General features: G+C 40.0%; 1 protein-coding gene across 2 annotated transcripts in view; it reads left to right on the top strand.

Moving 5' to 3' along the window:
- The first annotated feature begins 448 nt into the window (after nucleotides 1–448).
- Nucleotides 449–25533, top strand: part of PREX2 (phosphatidylinositol-3,4,5-trisphosphate dependent Rac exchange factor 2) — a 237988-nt gene continuing 212903 nt past the window's right edge. The window contains exon 1 of one of the 2 annotated variants that reach the window (XM_033126386.1): nucleotides 449–848. In XM_033126386.1, the coding sequence (XP_032982277.1) occupies nucleotides 708–848 (141 nt within the window). In that variant the 5' untranslated portion in view covers nucleotides 449–707. The remainder of the gene's footprint in view (nucleotides 849–25533) is intronic. The other variant, XM_033126387.1, reaches the window with a different exon arrangement.

Genomic DNA, 25533 nt, shown 5'->3' with positions numbered 1-25533 from the left:
AAAACCAAAAATCAATGTGTTTCTTTTCAAAGACGGGAGGGTCAAGACCATGGCTGTTTTTGTTCCCATCCAGTTATGTAACCGTGGGGACTTGTTTCTTTGCTTTCAGGATTTGTACAAAACACATTAAAGCTAAACAATAGGCGGGGGTCACAGGAGCAATCCTCGAGCTGTGTCTTGGAGTATATCCTCCTAGGTTTGGGAATCTCCAATTAGTTCCATCTCAAGTGGGTGTGTGTGTGTGTGTGTGTGTGTGTGTGTGTGTGTGTGTGTGTGTGTGTTTAGTTAGCTGGCATGCAACACACTTCCCCAGGGTTGTGTTTCCTTTTTCCTGAGATTTGGCTAAGGGTAAAGGGTCGGAGTCACATGGATACAAAGCATTTGATTAATGTCCAAGTCACCGCTGTGGCTGCCGGAGCCGCCTCCCCTCCAGCCCGGGCCGTGTGAGGCCGGAGCTGCGACGCCGGGCGCGCAGGTCCCGGGCCGGAGCCCCGTCTCCCAGGAGTTTCAGCCGCAGAGCCCTGCGCCTCCCGCGTCGCAGTTCCAGCGGGCGCCACCGCCTGTGCCCCCTGCCCCAGCTTCTCCCCGGCATGTAAAGTCGCCCGTCCCTCCTCGGACTTTGCAGAGGCAGCAACTTTCCTTAACCGCGGTGCGGAGCCGGGGCAGTTCGCAACACCTCGGGCCAGCCCCTCGTCCCGCCGCCCAGCATGAGCGACGAGAGCCGCGGGGACGGCCGCGCCGAGAGCGCCAAGGACCTGGAGAAACAGCTTCGCCTGCGCGTGTGCGTGCTCAGCGAGCTCCAGAAGACCGAGCGCGACTATGTGGGCACGCTGGAGTTCCTGGTGTCGGTGAGTGTCCCCGCAGCCACACGCGGGGACCGGGCGGGTGGCGGGGCAGCGCGCGCGGCATTGTCTGCACCGGCACCGGGGCCAGTCCCTGCATCGCGGGCGCCCACGCGGGAATCCACGCACGGATGCTGTGGTGGCGCGCGCGTTGACCCCCGCGGGCAAGTTTGAATTCCTGGCACGCACTGAGTTGCCAGGGCCTCGGAGAGCTGCGGGTTTGCAAAGTGAGCTCGGATGGGAGAAGTCTCTCGTGCGGGGACTCCTGGCCGCCCAACATTTCCTCCCTCTCCTTTACCCCCGTCCTTCGGCTGCTCCGTAGCGTTGTGTAATTCCCCCCCCCCCCCCCCCCGTCTTCCTCCCCTGGGGATTTGGTGTTGAGACTTTGGCTTGGTGATTAAAGTCCGTCTGCTGTGGTCAGGTACGTTTAGTTAAACACACAAATCCTTGATTCTTCTAGAGCTTGAGTTCATTATTCAGATTGCACGGCAGTGAAGTCCCTTTAGTTAGAATAATTTTTGAAACATAGGATTTTGGTGGAGGGTACAGAAACAGCAGCGGGGTTGTGATCTCTAGCAGCTGTTGGATATTAAAGCCACATGTGCTGCTCACCCCGTCCCAGTCCTACAAGCCCTTCTCCCCTCCCCCACCCCGGTTGAAGTCTGTCGCCCGCTCTAGTCCTGCTCTCCTGTTCACACCGAGCCCAGGAGAGCCGCATAATAAAACTCCTGTCAAAAACTTAGGGATTTCCTAGAACTGGCAGGAACTTTGTTTCAAAGTTTCACCTTGACTCACTGGATGTCTGCTTAGAAAACGCTTCATTCCTTTTAGAGCCAGTAGGGGCAAAACTGAGTGCAAGAGACTTCTGAGACATCGCTCAAAAGTTGATTTTTTTCTACTCGCTGGTGCAGAGACAAAGAATTTGAGGATTGACGCCTCTCCACCCAGATGCGGGTGAGAGCATCATTGAAACTGAGCTTTAGCCTTTGCAATCTCACTCAAATCACCTTCTTCTTCCATTACCTTGACCCATAACCCGTTGGTCCAACAGGAAATGTTTCAAAGGCCAAACTTCCTGCTCAGTTTTCTGAAAGATGTAAACTTTCTGCTTATAATTATGATAGAGAAACTTCACTTCTTAATTATGACAAGAAGGAAAGAAGAATCTCTCAAGGGATGTAAGATGCACAAGTTGGCTTCTGGTTAATTCCTCAAGTTAAAATCAACCAATCATACTTGACCCCCAAGGGCCACATTCTTTGGAAATGTATGCATATTGGAGACTATACTGGTAATTGGTGATAAATAGAATAGTGCACTTCCATGCAGCAGTGTCAAAAACATGTTTGTAAGGAGATTTTGACTTTTAATAACTTCAAATTTGGCTTTCATAAAACTTCAGTGGCGACCAAGTCCTTTGATTTATAAAATCTGAGTCACTTCTTAAATTGCGTTACCTAGTACTTCTTTCTGGAGGTATATGAAAAAAAGGTACCATGCAGAGTCCTCATTTAGGGAAATAGCTAACCTAAACTACTTGAAAAACCAATTTGTTGATCTTGTAGTCTTATAACTAATCAAAGCCTAAAGCCTAAGTTTTACTTATAATACATTTTTAGATTTTGTTTTGGGGGTTTTATTTATAGTAACATTTAATTCCCATTTATTTCACTTGGTCATCTTCAGTTGATGTAATCACTCTCGTTTTAATTTTAGCCTAAGCTAATATGTACCAAGAGCTTTAAAAATATTTAAACCCTTTGGTCTGGTAACTCATCTTTGAGGAGTCCATCCTAATGGAACAATCAGAAATACAGACAAACAATACAAGTTGTTTTTTAAAAAATAATTGTAGTATTAAATACGTACAGTGGTAAATTTGTTGCAAAAATTTGATAGTGCTTTCCTAGGTCAAATTTAAATATTTGTTAGGTTAGTCATTTAGATTGTATCATTGCTTCAAGCCATTAACACAGATGAAGGGTAACTCTTATCTTTATTACACACAAAGAGATACAAAATATATTTTTAGTTTTACCAAGAACATATTTTTACTTGCGGGCCTATAAATAAGCCAACAGAGCAGTATTATTTCTCTTGATTAAATGATTATATGACCTGAAGGAAAAACTTCCTACTAAGACCTTTTATACTTTCGATTCCTTTCTCTTCTCATTTCCAACCCTTCACCTTTGAAGGAGAGAGCACCTTTCTCCACCCCCACCCCCAGATAATCCAGGAACATTGCCTTTTTTCTCTACACACAGAATCAATCTCTATGCACCTTCTGTCTAGTTGCCGCCCAGGCACACACTTCTTGATTGAACAAGGATCTGTCCTTTAGCTTGCTCTCACTTTCCATGGGGTACCATGCTTTCTCAGGCCACTTCTTTTGCTCTTCCCCAGCCCTTAGCTACCTGCTGGGCTTTCAAGGCTCAGTTCATCTTCAGTAAAGCTTTCATGAACCTCTTCCTGCCACCTGCCCCCCACCTCAGGCAAGAATGCTTACTGCTTTGTAACCACCGATCCCCTGTAGTCACTGCTTCCTTAGCACCAAAGAAAGCTTGTGCATTTATTTGTTTACCTTTGTCTCAGCCTACTAGAATGAAAGCTTCTTGAGGACCAGCCCACATTTTATTCATCCCCAGAATTTTGTGCAGTGCTTGTGACATTGTAGATACTCAATACATGCTGAATGAATGAAGGAGCAAATTGACCTATCCTCTAACCTCCTATCCATTTTAAGGACAGTTCCTCAATCATCCTTAAATTTCTGATTTTTCATTTGGTCTGTATAGAGAGTGGTAGTTAAGTGTTGGTTAGATGTATACGTATTTACTGTATAGAACAAAATATTTTGAATTAAACATGTAGTAACTGCATTTAAAACAGAAACACAATTTAAATCAGGCATTGAGGTATTAAAGATTTTGTAACATGCTATTATTTGAATTCATTGTATTCTAAATCTTCGAGACCTTGGATAGATTACATTATCTGGATTAATTATTTTTAGGTCAAAGATAAAATGGTAGACTAGAGAGTGACAGAATTTATTTGACTATATGTTCTTGTTTTGCTCAGGAGGTGATATTTTGTGCTTCATTAGAAATACTCTAAAACATCTCTTCTAAAGAAGTGCTGTTATGGATCTAGTATTTAATGTCCAAAGTCTGGACAATAGTTGGTTGCTTCCGGTTTCCTGTTTGCAACCCAGTCACAGCACATGCCAAGATCACAATGGTTTCACAGACCCATGTGGGTGGATGGAAAAAGGACAGATCAGAGGCAACCTCACGGGTCTCACACAGGACTTAACATTCAGAAAGACCCTGAGCTTCGTTTAATGCTCTAGCACCATCTTGAAATTCTTGCTAATTTTATCTTCGTATTTGTCTTTCTCAAGTGAAGTCCAGTGGGACAATGGAGTGTGAGCAGAGAGGATACATGAAAGAAAGAAAAAAAAGCCTTTATATTTCAGTACCTTTAATAACACTTTTCCCCAATAATTACACAGAGAAACAGATGTGAAATGGAATTGCTCCTGGCTAATCGGAACGCATGGTCATTCCACACTGTAGGCACATTAAGACAAAGACTTTGTTGTGTGTCTTGTCATAAACCAACGATATTAGACATTTTTATCTGTCCAGGCTTTGACCTCTGATGCCCCAGAATCTAAGTCCTGTCTCTAATTTATTGTGTAACTTTGGGTACATTCCTACACTTTTCAAGCCCTATTTTCTTCATCTGTAAAATGGGGAAACAGTAGATGTCACAAGCTTGCTGTAAGGGTGACATTGACGTATGCGTTGGGCTCAGCCCAGTGTCTGGCTCACTGAAGGGCCCTATAAATAGTTACTGTTATTTCCTCTGATGCTACAGTGGTTCTCCAGAGCCACGCATACTGGTCATCCTTAGTGTTTAATTGTTGTCTGTCATATTCTCCTCTGCCCTTTCCTATGTCTCTCAGTCTCTTCTTTGCATCCTCCTGTGTTATCCCTCTGTCAGTGCGGTTCTTCCCATGGTATTCTTGTGAACATGCTCAGTTGACTTTAAGACAGTGAGCACACTTTATAGTCTATGTAACAACCACTATAGTTAGTATAGTGCTTTACAGTTTACACTAAACAATTGCATATGTATTATCTTATGTGGCCTAATAGATGTGTGTCTCTTAGCGCTTTCAAATGGTGCTCTCTCAAGCTCTTGAGTTCCATGGTTTGGCTTTAGGGGCCCTCATACGGGGTCAGGAGGAGCTGAAATGTGTGGTTTCAGACTCTCCACCCTGACTTCTAGCATAGCCCTATCTTCTTCTGATTTGTGTTTTTGCTGAAGCAGTTAAAAACAAAATAAAACAAAACAAAAAACTAGATGGTAAACTCCAAGAGAATAGGGACGGTGCATTTACTTCCTATGTACACTTTTCTTGGCCTAAATACAGTGCTTTGTCAATAGCAGGTGCTCAAGAAAACAAACAGGCAAGTGAAGCAAAAGCAAACAAAACAGTTTGAATGAATCTGAAAACAACTTCTTTCAGCCATGATCTAACTTTTCCAGGCTAAGATTAATTAAGTCAACACATTATGTTAAAGCTTCTATTATGGGCTGCATTGTGTCTCCCCAACCCCCAAATTCATGGTGCAGCCCTAACCCTCAGTATACAAATATTCACCGTGCCATCTGACAGGTGGTAACCATAGAGGGATTAGCAGAGCATCAGGGAGGGCAGGGAGGCATCAAGGGGCTCCCTCAGGCTGGGGGGCAAAGGAAGTTTGGGGAAGAGGTGATAATAGAGCTGATTCCTGAAGGCTAAGTAAGGAAGAATGTGCCAGACTGGGAGGAGAATTAGCCATCCCCCCCAAAAGTAGCTTGTTCAGTGTGACTTCAATATGGCGGGTTGGGGGTGCTGAAGCATTGGAGATGAAAAGAAAGTCCTGTATGCTTTTGGGGTATTGATAGGAGATGAGGTAAAGTCAGTCTGGATTGAGTAGGGTTCCATTCTTTAAAATTCTGACTTTAGCTAAAGACATTGGGAAATCAGTTGTGAGGGGATGCTTGCTCTCTTTTTAATAAATGAGTTTAAGACTTTCAAGTATCAAGGTTGGCACTTGCGAAGGGGTCTCCCATGGGAAGAAGTTGCCAGGCCACGATGCCCTGAATCTGTGTCTCTGAGTGTCACCTCAGAATTCCTTCTGCTTATGCCCTGTTCCCGCCAGCTCCCTGGCCTCAGCACACACTGCTTCTTCAGCAGTCCACACAAACACACAGAGAAGACCCGACCCGGCTCCTCTTCATCTGGGTAAGGTTTTAACTTTCAAAAAGTTGTTCTTTGCCAGTGGAGAGCATAGGCCAGTAATCCTAGAAACAACATGAAACACAAACACAGTCTGGCTTTTGTAATATAGATTTCTGCTCCTACCAAGGTGATCTGGCTCCCAGGGTCTGCCGTCTGCCCGATTTTGATCGTAAGCCCCAAGAGAGCTGCCGTTTGATTTACCTGGCCGTTTGATTTTCCTGGGGTGATTTGACTGGGTCCTTTGTTTTCTAGCCTATTTCTAACCTGAAGTGTATATATGAGGATGGTTTCAGGAAGCTGTCCTTGAGATGTCTTGACTCGTATGGTAAATGTACCATGAACTAAATGAGGTTCATTCATAATTCTGATTGTTGGAGTATTAATCCTATGGCCAGAGCCTATTCTCTACACAGAGGGATGTGTCGTTAGTCTTACGGTTTATTTGCATAATTACACCTTGTTATAATACGATGATGTTAATGTAAAAATAGTATCTATTGAGATTAGCTTTGTTTCTTATGTAGCATGAGAATTCTGTCAACAGGGTTGAGGAACAAAGACTGGAGTCTCGTTATTAATACCTATTAGGAATTTCTGCCATGGTCCAGGGAAGGACCATGTGGAATGTCTGGTGTTAGGTAGAAACAATGAAGAAGATAAAGCAAAACCAAACTAAAACCAAACCAAACTAAACAAAACCACAAATAAACGAAACACCCAACAACTAGGAGACCTTTTTTGGATAGAGCATTAGTAATTGTGATCATTCAGAAGTGAAGGTTTAACTAGAATGGAAAACATAGGGTGTTGCTTAGGTCTCTAGCTTGAAGATAAGATGGGTCGTATGATTAACCAAGAAATGGAATGCAAGGGACAGACAGATCAGCTTTGGGAGGAGGAGAAAAGTGAATTTGGTTTTGGATATGCTGAGCTGCACATTCTGCTGATTTTTGAACATAGGGAGATAAAACTTAGGAAAGAACTTGGGGCAAAAGTTAGAGATCTAGACATTAACAAATCATATATGTTGAAACCATCAGGTGGATGAGATGGCATCAGGGGAACAATTCGAGGAAGAAAACATACAAACCAAGGGTAGCCAGTATTTAAAGGCTAGAGGAAGAGTAGAGTGCACTGGAGATTTGGACTCAGCTGTCAAAGGTTGAAACAAAGAGTCAGGAGAGAATGATCTCTTGAAAGACAAGGAAGGATCTAGTTCCCAGAAGAAAGGTTTCTTTCAAGTATCAACTTCAGAGAAGTAGATAGTGTGAAGACTGAAGAGGCCACGGGATCTGGCAGTTAGCCATCACTAGGGTTTTAGCTTCAGTAGTGTGTGAGCGGAAGCCTGACTCAGAATGAGCTGAGACATGCATTGAAGCTCAGGAAGTGAAGCAGATGGAGAAACTATTCAGAGTTTGGTGGTAAATGCAAAGGTAGACGTAAGTTAATAACGTAAGGGGACCATTTACGTTAGTAACGTAAGGGGACCATTGTGTCCACGGGTATCTGAGGAAGATGAGTACAGCCTGGGGAAGGAGACAATAAAAAGGGAACTAAAGCAGCTACATCAGAGAGTGGCGGAAGTGAAATGCATGTTCTGGCAAACAATGGCAAGAGTCCCCATGGCACTGGGAGGCAAGGAAGGCATTTGGCAGGATCCACTGAGCCATCCTGCCGTGGAACATACTCATAGCAGAATGTCATTGCAGACTCTCAGAATGAGCAAGCTGACTCTTGTATATTTTTAAAATTCTGCTTCTGTGGTCCAGAGTTGGTGGCACTCACAGCTGGATGGCCTTTGTACCTCCCTGCAAACACTTCCCAGCACTCTGCCTCCCAAAGTGGGACAGTGGGGTGAAGGGCTTGGTACAGAGCATGGGTTTAGGGAATCTGATGACCTGGATTAAAGTCCTGGCACTGAAATATGCAAACCGTGTCACTTTGGGCAAATGACATGGCCTGTTCATGCCTCGTTTCATATTTGGATAATATCCCACAGAGCTGGCCTGAAGTTCAAATCAGCTTATGTAGATAAAGTCCTGGAAGGTCGTAAGCGTTTCCTCTTTTTCCCTCCCCAAATTCCTAGTTTATTTCTCTCTCCTCTGTGTGTCCTACCTCACAGACTGAGTCCAGAACTTGCTCAGGCCACCTGGCCTGCCCCTTAACCCTTTTCCCTACCAATCCTAGAAGCATACTGGGGGTTTTAGTAGATAAATAAAGATACTCGGGAGGTGAGAGGGGCCTTCAGGATTGCCAGGATGGGAGGTGGTCTTGGGGCCAGGGAGGAACACTTTTCTCTGGGAGGAGGGAAAGATGTAGGCCAAGGGTCACTTGAGGGGAGAGGGAAGTTGAAGGTTTCTACCCCCTGGCCTTTATGTCTCTGTGGCGTTGAACTCTTTTTTTTTTTTCTTTGTGTTGCGTTTTTGTTTTGTTTTTGTTTTGTTGTTTGTATTGGCTGAGAGTGAGGTGCCCCGAAAACAATTTGGAGCATAGACTTTTAGGAATAGTAAAGGGAACTGAGCATAGATATCTGAGGTTTGTGGGATGTCTGTATAATATCTTTGTATAATCATTCTTTGAAATATGACTTTCTTAAATGCAACATATAAATTTGAAAGTCAGAATAGAGAAGTAATCTGTATTGATTTATTACGTCTATTATGACTAGGTTTAAATCTTGGAAATAATGATGTAATCATTTTTTAAAACATGATACAAATTGTATAGAATGTCTTTATTACATTTAATGCACATAGCCATCATTGTACACACTTTTTAAAAGGAAACATTAATTTATCTGGCAACATTTTGTTGTGATTACATTTTTTTCTCAATGTTCTGTTGAGTGTTCTTGTACTCTATACCTGGCATTATATTTTCATGCCAAATGAAATTATGTTTGAGTTTTGATTACAGTTAGCTTGTCCTAAAAATAGCTCTTTTTGTTTATGTTAATTCTTCAAAAAAATCTTATTTATAATATTTACTTTTCATAATAGATGCAGTTTTATTCTCAACTTAGTAAAATTGCATTAGCCATATTAAAATCAAGATTTCTTTGATCTATGACATTATATTTATCTCAGACAATCAATACATAGGAAAAACATCCCTTAGGAAATGTTTCCTTTCTTAAAAGTCACTTTTAAAATTGGGTCACTTTTCCAATAGTATTGAGCATAATCACTCAAATCCTAACATCTAATAAAAACTTTTTTTCTGATTTTTTTCCCCATTGTCATGAACTATTTCATTTGACCCAGGAGTTCAATGATTGTAATTTTAAGAAAATTGGTATTTTAAGTTAAGGTTATAATTTTTAAACACTTCCTTGAATAAATTTGTTGTATTCTAGTCTTGCCATATAGCTAAGTATAGTGTACAAAAAAGGACCTGTTTTGCTGGAGAATATCTAAGCCAAGGACATTGTGTTCTGTCATTAATGCAAAATGCACGTTTGCCATTAAAAGGCAAGCCCTTTATTTAAAAAGGTTAAATGGTATAATACTTGAGAAATGACTCTAGCAGGTTAAATTTAGAATACTGATATAAAAGATTTCTCTGGGTTTATAACAAAAATGTAGCAATATAGAGTATAAATGGGTAAACAGTTTTATTCATTTTAAAACTTTGTTTCTCTGAGACAGTCAAATAAGGATTAATATCTATGTTTGACTTTGCTCTTGTTATTTTAATTATCTGTTTAACTTGTCTTCTTGCCAGTCAGAGAGACTTTATAGATTGTGACATATTTTCAGTGATTGTGTAAGAAATGTTCATGTTTTCCTTTGATGCCTTGTAATGCCTCAACTTGGCCTTGCTTTCTTGGATTCTGGTTTCTTTCTTATTTGCCCCAAAGAAAGAAATTTTAGGATTCCAGAAATGACATCTCCCATTCCAATGTTTTATTTCTGTCAGAAGCACTAGGGGAGAAGCTATGGAAAGACATTATTTTACCTAAATGTTAGTTCCATATCCACATATAAGATTATTTTAATAATTCATTATTTTTCCAGAAGTGAAACTATGAGAGGAAGGGGGCTTTCATTATTTTCCTTCACTGTATAACTATGTCATGTTTGACTTTATAGACTTTAATATATTTTTATATATATTGCATAGAAATATTTTTGTATTTATATATTTTGCACTTGACAGATTTTTAAAAATATTCTAGATACAACTTTATCAGTTTTTCCTGTACCTCTTAATAATGAGACCTCTGGTAGAGAATTCCAACGGTCCCCCATATCCAAGTCTTTCCTTCTGTTGTGATAAAAGCTTTAGCTCAGTACATGATTGTCCAGCTTAAGACTACATTTCCCAGCTTCCCTTGCAGTTAAGTGTGGGCATACTCGTATTTATAGGTTCTGGACAGTGGGATAGGTTCTGGACAATGAGAAGAACTGGCATGAGTAACTTCTAAGATGTGTCCTTATAATGAAGGAGTATGCGCTTTCCCCGTTCTCCCTGGCTGGTATGAGGTTGTAATGACAGGTGATGGGGCAGCCATTTTGGACCATGAAATGGAAGTCACATGTTGAGAATGACAGAGCAACGAAACAGAAGGAGTCCATTTCTTTATTAAAGCAATCTAGCCTGTAATGTATCAAAAATAGGCCTATTAGATGAATCAATATTTACTTAACTCTGTCCTACAGTCATCCTTTTGGGATTTCACATTTTGCTTCTAAGTTCTCATTGAGTTATACAAATTTCTAATGAATTGGCAAATTTTAATATATTTTTTTCTGCCTTTGTCTTGTTAAACTGAATAATCTTAATACTTTAAATTAATTTTTAATTTTTCTTGAATGAGTCTTCTCTAGCTTATCAATGATTTCCCTGGATTATGCTAAAACCACACTCTCTTTTTTTTTGCTATTTGTGTACTTTAGATTTTCTTTAGAAAAAGAACAGTATTTTTTTTTTTACCCATAATTATATACTTTTTTCTGAAGACCAGAATTTTTGTGTTTATTATATATATTTATAAGGGTATTTGTTCAGCTGCTTTCACTGAGGCCAAATATCAGTAGTTTAAACAACACAGAAGGATTGTTTGTGAATATGAAAGCCGTATGTAATCAACACGGCCTTTTTTGCATCCTCTCTTGGAGCTCTGGTTATTTAATTTTTCGATACTGTTGCCCAACAGTGTTCCAGGGGAGTAAGCAGCTCAGCTCCATTAGGTCATTCAGACGCCCATTCCTTCGATCTATTTCTCCGCTGTCCCCTAGGACCGATTAAATCAGTGTCCGTAGGGGAGAGAGCCGGTTCCATTGTGCAAAGAAGGTTGGGGAACCAATAAATTAGGGAGTTCTTGTTGGTATGGTTGACACTGGCTTACCAAGACCCCTTTCACATTCCAGCCCCAGGGGGCTGGAGGGTGGGACACAAATTCCACACATTACTTTTACTCCCATCCTCTTGGTCAGAACTTCATAACATGGCTGAACCAGCTGCAATGAAGACTGGGAAGTATGTTGTGTAGTTGGGCAGCTATGTGTACAAGGTGAAACTTTGGGAGCTCTATAGTAAAATAAACGTGGAGAATTAATACTGAGGGCAAAGTGTACTCTCTGCCACATGATGGGCCCCAGTGATACTTTATGCTTGTGTCCTCAGCAAATCATTTATATTGATTCTGGGATTCCTTTACTGTAAGAACCTATGGTACTTAAAATATAATTTGGATTATTTTTCCTTAAAATGATATATTCTTGCCCACATAGGAATCCAGCTAATATTTATCTTTTCACATGTTTGTAAGAGCTCTCTCAAGTTTTCTTTTTCCCCACTGGCTTTCACTACAGAAAGAGTCTGAAGCAATTTGGAAATTTGGTGTAATTTTTTAAATTTTTCTGAAGTCTCCAAAAAATATCCCAGGATAATATGGAAATCATCATTTATTATGTGTTTGTTATATGTCAGGCACTGCATACTCATGCATAACTCACAACTCACAACTGCCTTCAAGGCTTGTAGCATTGTAACTCACACCTGAAGAACACGCTGGCCAATTCCTAAGTGGGAGAGTGGGGATTGTGAGCAGATCTGTTGTGCAGCTATTCCAAGATTCAGCTGGCGATGCACTGGCCTGGGCATTTCTAGGCTGTGAAAGCTGTGTGATTAGTCAGGACTAGGTAAACTAAGGCAGATGTTGGAACTGGGGCACAGAACTTGTTGACTTCAGAAGTATACAGAAACTAGAAGACAGGAAGATAGCTAATTTTAGGCAAACAGTCAAGAGCAAGAGAGCAACAGACGCTCATGGGTCAATCCAAGACAGGTCAGAGCCAGGCAGGTACTCAGGAGCCAAAGATTGCCCAGATATCAGCCATTTCCCTCACAGAAATGAAGGCACACCATGAACCTTTTCAAAATAGACAACCTTAGTTCTCTTGTTGGTTATCTGTTAATGTACATCATTACTGAGACTAGTTTCAGCTTAATTTAATTTCTCTTGGATCATTTTGGATCTTTCTGTACTTATTTACTTCGTACTTCATAGTAGATTTGAGCTTCTGTTTTATGTGTTAAATACAGCCCATGTTTATCCTATACATGATTAAATCATGTTTGAAGCAAGGGTTAATTTTACACACATACACACACACACACACATCTCATTTATTCTCCAATATCAGTGTATGGCTCTGTATTCAATGGATATTGTATGGATCACATTGGTAGAAAGCATTAATGTAATTTAAACACAAATTAAGTGAATCCATAATTAAAATGGTCATTATTCCTGGAGGTGTTCTGTTTGCCAGGCCTACTTCTTTTGGTAAGTTAGATAAGGGACAGTAGGTAGCATTCTGGTAGTCAGGAATGAAGTTTGATAAATAGGCCATGTTATATAGATGGGGTTATTTTTCTCAGTTTCTAGCAAGGACAATTAGCACAATCATATGTATATTTTTATACTCCAGGAAGAATCATGTTGTGGATAAATGATTATAGTTTTCAATCAAAACATGAGGAGTTGACATCTCTGCTGTATATTTTTCAGTGAGCTAAACTTCTCAAATATAAATTGTACCTTCTCTGTATGGTGAAATTTTTGAGGGTAGCAATTATACTTTGGGATTTAAGGTTTTCTTCAAGTTTATACTGAAGGTTGGCTTAATTGTAAGGAACATAAGTTAGATTGTCAGAAAATTTGAGAGTTTAGTCGATACTTGAATGGATTCTAAATTTTAAACATACACATTTCAGTAATTGAAGATTTGGGTCAGATTCAACTTTAATGGCATCATGAAAATATAAGCAAATGTTAATGAGGGACTCAGGTAGTCAGGCAGGATATTTGAATCAATTTTTGTTTTAAAGAAAAAGTCAGCTAACCAGATTGAAAGAAAAATATATATATGTAGCTTCACTATATTGTATTTCATATCTTCGCTACAAATATTTCTTTTCCAGCCTGTCAGAATTCAAAGTTCCAATGCCTCTATGATATTCTAGAATTTTCTTTAGTATATGATATGTGTTAAGTGAAATTTCTGGTGATTTTTTTAAATAAATAGAACTAAATAATCTGTAAAGAAATGACCACAAAATGGAATCAGAATGATATTTTGTATTCATTTCCTAAATCAACTTACTTCACTTGTGAAAAACCTTATTTTCAGCATAGTGTAATTTATGTGTTAGGTCAATTTAGATAATACCCTGATATGCTCACCATTATGATTTGTCTTTTCCAACAGTTGTTTTCAAAAACCATAGAGTCCAGATATTTTGATTCATAATGTTTCAGGCCATATTTATTGAGCACCTACTGTGAACCAATCACTATTCTTGGCTGATAGGATACATACAAGAATGAAAAATGCCTGCTTTCATGGAGCTCCCACTATAAACAGGAGATGCAAGACAAATGAGTAAAATGTATGCTATATTAGCCAGCCATTTAGATGGCAAAGAGAGTGAATGAAGCAGAGACAGGGAATAAAAATCCATGTGTGTTTTCACATTTTATATAGGATGAAAAGGCAGGAATTCACTCCTTTCTGTCACATTTTTTTTTTGTAAGTCTAAAAATATTGGAAAATAATATTTATTTTTTACTGTTAACCTTAACAGGTGATAACCAGGAGGAAAGTGCTAAGCAGGTCTCTTGTTTAACTCTCCACTATAGTTATAATTTATAGATGAAATTAAACCCAGATATACATTGCTAATGTAAAGATTAGCAAAAGCCTAGTGACTCTAAGATTGAAAGCTTTCACTAATTAATTCTTTAGCTGCCATTTTTCATTTCCATTGACTTTAACGTAATAATCACATAGCTTTGGAAGTGCAAACTAAAACACGCTACCTCATTCTATGTTATATGTCTGTACCATTGAGGAGCTTCTTCTGTGCAGTGTTTGACAGTAGGTTCTGGGTCACAGCAGCTTTGTGTCTAGTGGGGACTGCAACAGAAGCTTCTGCTGGAAATGACGTGTCCTTCAGCCCCTAGTGGCCTGAGATATTGAACAAGCTGGTGGAGGCTGAGGGGTTGGAGCTTTTGAAAGTGCAGCAGCACCTAAAGCCAGTGTTGTGACCGTGACTTTAGATAACCCCAGATGTGAGTTAAAAGCTAAGGTATGAAGTGCTTTCGTATGTTTTACTTGCTTAAGGTCTTTCCCTGAGAGGGCACCGGAAGGGTAAGGATTGTACCTTGCAACCCCCTCCCCTCCTTGTTCCTAGGTTTTGTCTCCTGCATGGCTCTATAGAAATGGCTCCCTTGAGAAGTGTGGACAGCTGGATGCAGCCTCTTTGTGGCCTATGAAGTGACATTGGGAGCCACTGTCAGAGCCTGTGGGTGAGGGAAAAGGTCACTTAAGGACTGTGGAAAATATTCCCTTTCTCCTCAGCATCCTGAGGTCTTGTTTCTTGCCTTCCTGTTAGTAGAGTCTGGGACCTCGGATTTTGGTGCTGAAGATTTTTTTCAGAGTTAGTTCTCTAAATGCTATTTTTTTAAGCAGCCTTTTGTGGAGCTTCATTCTTTAGTTTGCTGAGTTTGTAGCACAAAGGAAAGGAAATAGATTTATTGCTATCGTCATCACCAACTTCAGAATAGAAATTGGTGAATAATTATACTTACATTAGACTTCAACAAAAAGTATAACTGAAGGAAAGGGATTTAGCTGGCTGTATTTTTTGATAAGGTTCTGTGCTTTCCTCTTCCGTTTCTCTTTCGAGACCATTCTATGGCTAATACATCATAAAAGTGAAAAGGAAGTGCAAACACAATTACCACAGAAAGTTGAAATCTGTTCCATTCACTTCTTTGTGCTGTGTGTGACTTGTCTGCCTGATTGTTTCAAAGTAAAAAAAATTAAAAATAGAAAAATTAAACACCAAAAAAACAGAAAAACAAAACTTGGGGTTCCTATCTCTCCTTTATCAGTGGCACTGGTTTTGACTGTGGTGTGATTCTGACAAAACTGGGACAAAAATCAGCCTTAACACTAACAGCCATTGTGCTAAACCAACCTCAAAAATGTGTACAGAATATATGCAGTGAACTTTAAAGGCAAGTCGAGTTGTCTAAAGAAATAAGGCAAGATACAGTGCCTAGGAGGGAAGTCAGATATAGAACGTCCCTTTAGCTCTGTAACAAAATGCTCAATCCCATCGGTAGCTCTTACTTAGGGGCTGTGAGATTTCCCGCATCGCTCTGTTCAGTATCTTAGCGCTCATCCAGGTCGTCAGCCCCAAAGTCCCAGGAGACGGCGGAGTGCTGGTGATGCTCATTAATCAAGGGCACCGTGACTGCCCTTGGGTTGATCATTGGGAAGCTAGGCTGGGTTCAGGATTTGGTCTGAGATAACATCTAGACATTCAGAGGGTCATGAAAGGAACTGGGGTCAAGGGTTAACACAGCTGAGCTCTCTGGAGTCTGTGACACAGAGCCAAGGAAACATCCTCGGGGATCTCGGCCACCGTTATACACTTGAGAAATGTATTTCCTGCTGCTGAGCCCCTTCCCACGCACTCTGGTCTGGTCCTCCCCTGCACCCCTTCCCTTTCAGGATCCTCTGACAGAGATGATTTTCCCAGCCTGCTAGGTAGCTTAGAGTAAGGACTTGAGGCTTGTGATAACTTCTGAGGGGTGGATGATCCGGTAATGATAACAGATTAGGACCAACATTTATAACAAGGAGAGATGCTAGATTTTAACTGCTTTTATTAAACTTATTTCCTGAAATTAGAATAATCATCGGAGCCAATAGGTTTATAGTTAGTCCCTTCATCCATTTTCCATCTGGAAAGGTTTATTAATGTTTTATGATTATTACATAATTCAAAAGAATACTTACCGGACACCAGGACCTTCCTTAATAAATCAAGTCTAGTCTTATTTGCAGACTGAGCCTTTAGGAAAAGCTTGCAAACTTTCCCGACAACTTGTTTGAAGGTTGCTATTTATTTTGGCCCAGCAGTGTCACTTTGCTACCACTGTGTAAATGTTAGAAGGGTCTTCATTCAGTTCATTTATGGTCCCAGGTGGACAGAGGTGAAATGAGTTGATCCAAACAAAAGCAACGGACTCTTAGAGACTCGTCTGCCCATCGTCTGAGCCTGACTCCAGTCTTAACATCCCATAATTCACGCTTCTGTAGCTCGATCTATTCTAATTCTCAGCACCTTAAATACTTCTTCCCCGCCATTGTTGATTCTGTTGTTATGACTTGTTTAGAGATTCAGGAAGTATGAAACAATAAGTAGGAAAATCAGTTATCACCATTTTGGGAAGGCACAGAACAAAGTGGTTTTGTTTATTAACGTGATGGTATATGTTTGGGTAACAGTTGTTGATAGTGAGGTTAAGATCTGTTTTCTGGAGTCCAAGCCTCTAAATTTCATGTAAAACAGTAAGGTCCAGATACTGTTTAGTCTTCAAACTGCCAGACCAAACCCAAAACAAAAATGAATTAAAAAAACACCCCAAACCCCAAAACGGCAGATGAGAGCCATTCCTAAGAAGAAATACTGTAATGATCATCAGCTTTTGAACAACACGAGATTAATTATCCCAGTAAAAAAATAACAATACCCCTAATCTGTTTTCACGCTTCTATGTCTCTGATGGAACCAATTTAGAAATAAAGGCTGACATTTTCCTTTGAGTTCTCAGCCTCACCAACCCCCTACAGAGATTGGGCTAGTCTGACAGTTTGGGAAAATACACCAAAAACACTTGGAGTCAAGGGTTCTCACACTAATAGCTACACACTCATGTTTTCTTGATCAAGGGGTAATCCGTCTTTTGACTTCAGAATAAGAAATGTGAAATAAATGAGGAAAAAATCATTCTCCTCTTCCGAGACGGTGATACAATTGATGTTATACGTGAGGCTACTCAGAACCTTCTAGACTAGAGCCTGGAGGGTCAGGACAGAGCCTGGTTGCACATCTGTCACTCTAGTGACAAAAGAGTGAAGGCCTGTGGTTTTTGAGTAGAGTATACTTTTGATGGAGATTTTAGAAAAGGCTGCCTTGTTCTTTGGTTTTGTTTTTGTAGAACAGTGATCAAAATGGTCAGACAGAAGGGTTAGTATAGAGGAGTGGTGGGTGATTGAGGTGGCCTGGGGTCAGATGGTGAATGGCCTTGAATGCCAGAAGAAGCATCTAGAACTCTTAGAACAATGGAGAGATAGGGGAGGTTTGAGCAACAGAATCACAGAATTGAGCCTTGAGTCAGGAAGAGTCATCTGACAGACTGGCTTTAGAGGCAACAGATGGTAGGAATGGCTTTGTTGGGCACAGGGGAACTGGAAAAAGCCAATCCACTAAGCCCAGCAATGTTGGAAAGACTGAATCAGTGGGGAATATGATGAGGCCTTCACTTCAGACCAACTTAATTCGAATCACAGGATAACGGGCAGACGGGGTGGGGAGTTAGGAATCAGTGTTTTTTAAAAAGCTTCCTAACTGATTCTAATGTGTAGGCAGGGTTGAGAAATACAGGAAAATGAAAAAAATGACATTAATATACCTATCAATCAAGGATTGAGATAAATAATGTTTTTCCTCTGTGCCTCTAAAACGTTGATCAGTGCGATTTAACTTGTGTGCTTGCTTCCTTGAAAGGTGAGAGAGCTGTGAGATAACAAAGAGGAAGGAACACAGAAGGACTTGAGAAGTGGAATGCATTTATAGTTTTAAAAGCACCTCTGAAAAGAAAGACATTATTGAATTGGTCAAAATGACCAGAAATGAGGCAGAGTGACCACAATCATGGGCCAGAACAGGCTTTTTTTTTCAGTTAAATTCGTACTCTTTCCATACTCTAGTTCTTTAGATACGTAAATCTCTGAAAAAAAGAATCCTTTTTGTTGTTGTTTTTTTTTTTTTGGACTGTGCAGGAGGAAAGTTAAATTGGCTTGGCTACTTGGTACAGTGAGACCTTACTTCTGGTCCTTCCTCTACATACTAGGAAAAGTAACTGCTGGGTGCCACACAGCTCCTATGTGATGGGACTTTATGATGTTACATTAACTTTCACAACAGGCCCGTGATGTAAGGATTTGCCTCCCAATTTTATAAGAAATAAAAGGAGGCTCAGAGGGGTTCACTGACTTGCAAGAGAGCACACATCCGCCCTTGCTCCCAAGCTGCCTGTTCTATTTATCTGCCCTGTGCTATCTCAGCATAGGGGAGAAATGTGGAGATAAATGGAGTACTTTGTAATAAAGGACAGCGTGAAGATTAGTCTTACAACTGTCATTATTATTGTAGAGCTACCCCAGAGGGATGGCGGCTTCAGGGTTACGTGGAGGTAAGTGACAAAGGAGAAGACGGGTAGAAGGAAGCAGAGTTCCACGACCACACCCCAAGAACAGAAAGAGAGTTAGGCTGAAGACGCAGGTACATTCACATTACTCCCCGCGTATTTTCTTTTGAACCCAGCCCTGCTGGCTTTCGTTGCACCACCCCACCAAATATGCCTTTGTCAAAGTCACCAGTGGTACATCCACGTTGCTCAAACCAATGGTCAGGGGCCCCGTCCTCGTTTTACTTGACCTAAAGGAGCGATTGATCCTCTGTCCTCACTCCCTTCCAGGACACCGCACTCTCCTGACTTTCCTCCTGCCTCTGTGCTCCCCTGTCTCAGTGTCCTTTTCTGGTGGTTGTTCTTCTCCATGACATGTCACTGTTGGAGCTGTATCTGTTTCCTGGAGCCCCAGGATTTATTGCTCTGACCCTTTCTCTTCTCTACCTACCTTTATTCCCTTGGTGATCATCCTGAACTTCAGCCTTGAATTTCTGCCTGTCCTCCCGGATGTCTAATATGAGGAGATGTCTCAGATTTAACATGGCCCAAAACAAACTCCCCGTCACCTCCCCTGCCCCCTCCTGCTCCCTTCCTGCCAACCTCATCCTCTTGAGATCTTACTCATGTTCGTAAATAACAACTTTTTCTCACATCCCTCATCTAGTACTGGCAAATCCTTTTAGTTCTGTCTTTAAAACATTTCTAGACTTTACTCACTTTTCATCACCTCTGTCCACTACTGTGACCCTGATCCAGCAGCTTCTGGCTTGGTTTCCTGCATCCCTGTAACCAGGGATTTATAGAGTAGTTGGAGTGATTCTTTAGGAATATGTCAGGTCATTTCACTTCTTTGCTCTGATCCCTCCAAGTACTTCTCATCTCCTTCAGAGCAGAAGCCAGAGTCTTGCTAGTGGTCTGCAGGACCCTATGATCTCATTTCCTGCCATTCTTCCCCTCCTCCCCTTTTCTGCCTAATCTTCTCTTTGCTGATCCTGGATCCTGCTGGGCATGCTCCTGCCTCAGGGCCTTTGCACTGTTGTCCCCTTTGCTTGGAGCACTCTCCTCCCAGATATCCTCTAGCCAACTGCTTCGCTTCTGTTAGGCCTTTGCCACTTCTCTGGCATCATATTCCAAAGTTGCAACCCTTCCCTTTTTAGCCTAATACTCCCCATTCACTTTCCCTGTGTTAATTTCTCGAAAGCACTTGCTGACATGTTAAATACCTTAATTATTTTGTTTATGTCTGCTGCTTTTTCCACTAGAAAGTGAGCGCATTAGGGAAGGGAAGGGATTCATGACCATTAGTTTATTGTTCTTTGCTCAACCCCTATAACAATGCCTAACACATAGTAGGTATTCATAAATGTTTTTGAAATGAATTGGTGTGAGTTGTACTCAATATCATATTAAGGTATATAAATTTTTTTTTCAATCCTTTCAAACGTTCACCATATATTGGAAAGGTTTTTAAAGTCTAGTAAGGGACTACAAACTTGAGTCAGATCTGTACATGTTAAGAGTTAACAAAGTAGATAATATGGATAATAAAATGAATGATGAAAAAGGATATCCTGACAAAATTAATTTATAAAACTAAGAGGTAACTAAACATTGAAAAATAAGCTAAAGAGAAATGAAATTAGCTAGGAGACTACATTTATATGGAGATGTCTGTCATTCAGTGGTCACCTAATAATATGTTTCAATAGTAATGAGAAATACTGGTAGTAGAAAAGATATCATTAAAATTTCGATTTAACTTAAGTTGAAAGCAGTCAACTAATTATTTTCCGTGTGTCTGAGCAAAGCAATAAGACAATAGTGATTAGTGGGAAAGAAAGTAAGCTATTTGGGGAAATAAGGATGTGTAGAAATTCATATTCTAAAGTCTTTAGAGGACTCCCATAAGGTTCTGATGTATGTTCCAAAGTTCTCTGTTGTGATGAGGTATGCACGGTTATTTTCTAAGTGCCAATTTGTGACTAGAAGCATATGTATACCAAGGGAGATTTGAAATGCAAGAAACTGATTTATGTGAAGCCACTAGGGTTTGATGTGATAGATGACCTTAGTTTTGTTTTGTTTTATTTTGGTCTCATCCCTTATGTCTAAAAGTATAATTAAAGTTCACTGTTGTTAGAGATTCGGATGCCTTTGCTTTTGGCTGTGATAGTAATAGTTTGATTTCTGGTTGCAGTAATTCCTATAATAAAGTCCATTGGCAAACTCCACAGAACTTCGTATTATATATGAAGAAGGAAAAAGGAAGCATCCCTTTCATATCTTTCTCTCTGTAGGATAACTTTATGCCGTCAGATTAAGCAGGTCTTTTGTATTGAAAAGAATGAGTGAAACGTTGTCTGAATCTCATTGCCGCTTGTAGCTGCGGTGGAAATTCTGTCCCAAACCTTCAGCTCCTTGACCCTGTTGCTGTATGACAGCTTCCTGCTTTCTTTGAACTTTTCCCAACATGGCTTCCTGAGCCCTCTTTTTAGAAAAAAAGATTCCTGAAGTTTTCCAGTGACCATCTTTTAACCGTTTCTCTTCCCTCTGTCCCAATTTTTATCTCCCTCTGCTTCTCAGTGGCATGTGACGTGGCTCAGTGTCACTGTTTTGAAATTCCTTCCTTGGAGGGCATCCCTTGCATTCATGATGAAACTCTGTAATTATTGTCTTTGCTTCCAACTCTCATTTTTACCTTCTCATTCTCTTTTGTACACAGTTTTAGGTTTTTTTTTTCACGAGGCTTATCAATTCCTCTGGGCCTCTACAATGAAAAAAAGTGAGTTCAAATATATTATTCCAGTTAAGATCTTGAGTCTCAATGTCATGTCTTTTACATGCAGGACATTCCACTGTATGTCTCACTTTCGCCTCCAACTCATCATGTGTGAAACTGAATTTATCATCTTCCCTCAGAAGATACTCACCCTCTTTTCCACCCTACCTCCTGTAATCGGTCTTCTCCAGTCTCCCTGGACTGGAAGGCTAAGTGTTATCTTTGTCTCCTTATCTTTCATCCCCTATCAACCAGTCTCAATGCCCTATTGATTGCCCTTTCCAAATGTCTCCAGATACATCTCAATGTCTCCAGACCTTTATTGCTTATTCTATGAATGAGGCTCTCTTTCTCCAGGGGAGGTATAACAATGAAAAAAGTCTTTTCACCTTTTTATTTCTTTTGTCATAGACCTCACCTCCTTGAATCTCACACATCTTAACATCTCAACTTGACATTTTAGAGCCTTTATAAAAAGGTCTTTACCATATCTGTCCAAACTTTCCTACTATAGTTACGCCTAAGAATCCCTCCTGTAGGATTAGTTTGGTTCTCAAGTAATCCAAATAAACATGTTGCAGACCTACCTTTCTGCCTCTGCTTTATGGTATTCTTTCTGCTGGGATAACTCTTCTGCTCTTCTCAAATATCCATATTCACTTGACTTTTAAGACCCAATTCAAATATCACCTCCTGGTAATGACATTTCTTCCTAATCTATCCCATACCATTCTTACTTTCTGTCATCTCCTTTGTATTTTATGGCTCATATATCATCCTTGCATTGCCATTTATATGGTTTTGGTGATAATTATTTGCATGGACATCACAGTTTACAAAGCATTATCATATTTGTGCCTGATCATAAAGTAAGTCAGACATTTTACAGTTGGGAAGAGTAATATCAAAAGAGCCTTGGAACACATAGATAGTGAGTTAAATGTGAAATGGAAGTAGAACCTAAGTATTAACTCCAAGTATTAATGCTTTTTCAATTGTTCTAACTTCCCAGGTGCTTTCGCTTGCACAATTTAACACATTTTTTTCCCCGTTATATTTTCCATAGAACTTAGTGTATGTCTGTTACATAGTAGGAGTTAAGTATCTTGTTGGCTGATGGTTAACATATGCTGTAAATAATCAAGACAATGTTCTCTGAGTTATAAAATTGTACTTACATCTACCTTTCTGCACTTAGCCTGAAAATTGGAGAAAAGATGAATTATTACTAAAAATTGCTTTGCGGCGCTCTGATAAACAGCTTTCTTAAAATCAATTATAGGAACCTCATATTTGAAAGCTCCTTTCTCAGTGTTGCTTTTGTGGTACTACTCCGGACTGATGAAATGTGATTTTGCTGGTTAAGAAGAAACTGTGTGATTGATAGGTTGAAAAAATAAAAATAAAATGAAACTCTGTAGAGTTTTTAAAGCATTGTAATAAATTTGATTTTGAAATTTTTGAGCATTTTTATGTCATGGTCTAAGATATATATTATCTTTCTGTATTAAATATCTAAAAATCTATATTTTAATACATACTATATTTTTATAACATGGCATGAAATCAGCTAAAATCCTACTTAGAAATATTCTAATTTATTAAGTTTTGGAGTTAATTTTTTTCATTAAGGAATAACAAAAGGATGAATGAAAGGGAGTTGACTTTTTAAATTTTAATTTTAATTTTTTTTTTGGGTAGATTAAAATAAGTATGGTTGGACAAGTATGAGGGTGAGAAAATATTCCTACTATTAATCATGCAAATTCTGAGGATTTGTTTGGTACTGATTGTTTAAAACTAATATGAAGTAGCAGTTGCTCAACATTTACTGCAATGAATAGTTATAACAGTTCTCCTAACCTAGAGATAATAATGATGTCATTCAAAAAATAATTGGTTTCAGATCTATTGCTTAGGTCTCTTTCAATTTTATTGTCTTATTTATGTGAAGAGATAAACAATTGGATATTAAATTAGTCATAACTCTAGGAATAAAAGTGGACAGTTTTTGTGTTCACATCTGATCTCTATGGTATCCTGTATCTCAGACCTAGCCCTTGATGCAATCCCTGCTGTGCATTTCTCCTCCCAGTTCTCAGGCTGGTCCTTTGCACCTCTTTCTGGATCTTTCTGAACTCGTTTCCGCCTTTACTCTCTCTCAATCCTTCTTGCACTGCTAAGAAATTAAATTTTCTAATGAATGTATGGCTGTGGCCTTTCCTTTATCCCTTCCTTTATGCCATCAGATTATGTGATACCATCAAAAATGTGTAATTGATGTAGGATCTGTTGGCAATTTCTGGGTGTAGGCAGGAATCGTGTCTTGTGAGGCTGAAGAATGGACACACAGACCAGGGAGAGGCAAGGAGTTGTAAAGGAAGATAGTTTATTAAAAGCAGGAGAAGAGGTTGCAGCTCTAGAGTGGGAGGGGGTACCCGAAACTGGGAAGACCATTAGCTAAGGTGAAAGGCTTTTACTTTTATACTTTCTCTTGCCTGCTTGGAGAAGGGGGCTGGAGCCTTCTGATGGAATTCATCTATCAGGTTTGTCCGGTTTGCCCATGCCAAAGGGATTAACGAAATAACCCCTTCCTATCTACTAGATCTACTCCTTTGTTCAGCCAAAAGGGATTTGAGATAATTTATTAACCTCCAGGCATATTCTCATATCTCTGTCCTGGAGTGAAGGAGACATTCCAGAACTTGGAATTTCAGGATATGGCTGCTTTTTTGTTTGTTCCACCAGGGAAACCCCCTGTCTACCTAGCAACGTGCTAACTAACTTGTCTCATAATGACTCACTATGACCTATTGAAAACCAGTCAACTCAGGGACTTCTGGTTGGGGTCTCCCAGTCTTTTGAACTATTATGAGCAAGTGAGCCAATGAATATGGTTCATGTTACATGTGAACAGCCTGTGCATTTCTGTCTCGACGTCTTATTCATTGTGCTTTTCTCTAAAAATCTATAAGCAGGAACTGTGCCTTTTTTGCATTTTCATTCCCTATAATTAATTACTAGTGCAGTACTACCGCTATTGTGAACCTGGAGAATAAATGAATGAACAATGTATTTAAAGTGAAACAAATAAATATTAGCATACATCTTTCTTTAATCTCTTACATTTCCAGGTGCATAGAGGTCTTTTAATAAACTGAATATAGGAGAAAATGAGTGCAATGGAATTGAGTAAAGAGTTGGATGGATATTACTGTGAATATGTAGTGTGGCCAGGAAGTGCTACCTGAGTATTATATTTTAGCATGTAATTATATATTTTCAGCCATATCGTATTCATCTAGTATACTTAGTATTTATCAGGAATTCTGTGACTGGGTTTCAATTACATGAATGAATGAATTCTTATATATATTTTAAGCTTTTGATTAAATGGTACTACACTGCTGCGACTGGTGTCCAGAGTTGTCTTCCCAAGGAACGAAATCTCCCAATAGTCACACCTTGTGTAGCACCCTTTCCTTGACTCTGGGCCGGCCTTGTAAATTGCTGTTGACCAATGACTCCCAAGGCAAGGTCATGCGACACTTTGCAGCTTCTGTCTGGGTCTCTTGGAAGATTTACTTTTGAGATGCTCTCTCTTAAAGCCAGCTACCAACTAGGGAGTGTGGCTATTCAGAGAGCAATGTACTATGAGAAGGCTGAGCCATGTGGGGAGCCCCTGAAGTATGAAATACCATAAGAGGAGAGAGAGACAGAGAGAGAGAGAGAGAGAGAGAGAGAGAGAGAGAGAGAGAGAGAGAGAGAGAGAGAGAGAGAGAGAGAGAGAGAGAGAGAGAGAGAGAGAGAGAGAGAGATAGAGAGAGAGAGAGAG

Source organism: Rhinolophus ferrumequinum, chromosome 14 (genome assembly GCF_004115265.2).
Source record: "Rhinolophus ferrumequinum isolate MPI-CBG mRhiFer1 chromosome 14, mRhiFer1_v1.p, whole genome shotgun sequence".
Taxonomy (NCBI): Eukaryota; Metazoa; Chordata; class Mammalia; order Chiroptera; family Rhinolophidae; genus Rhinolophus; species Rhinolophus ferrumequinum.
This window is presented reverse-complemented; position numbering and strand designations above follow the sequence as displayed.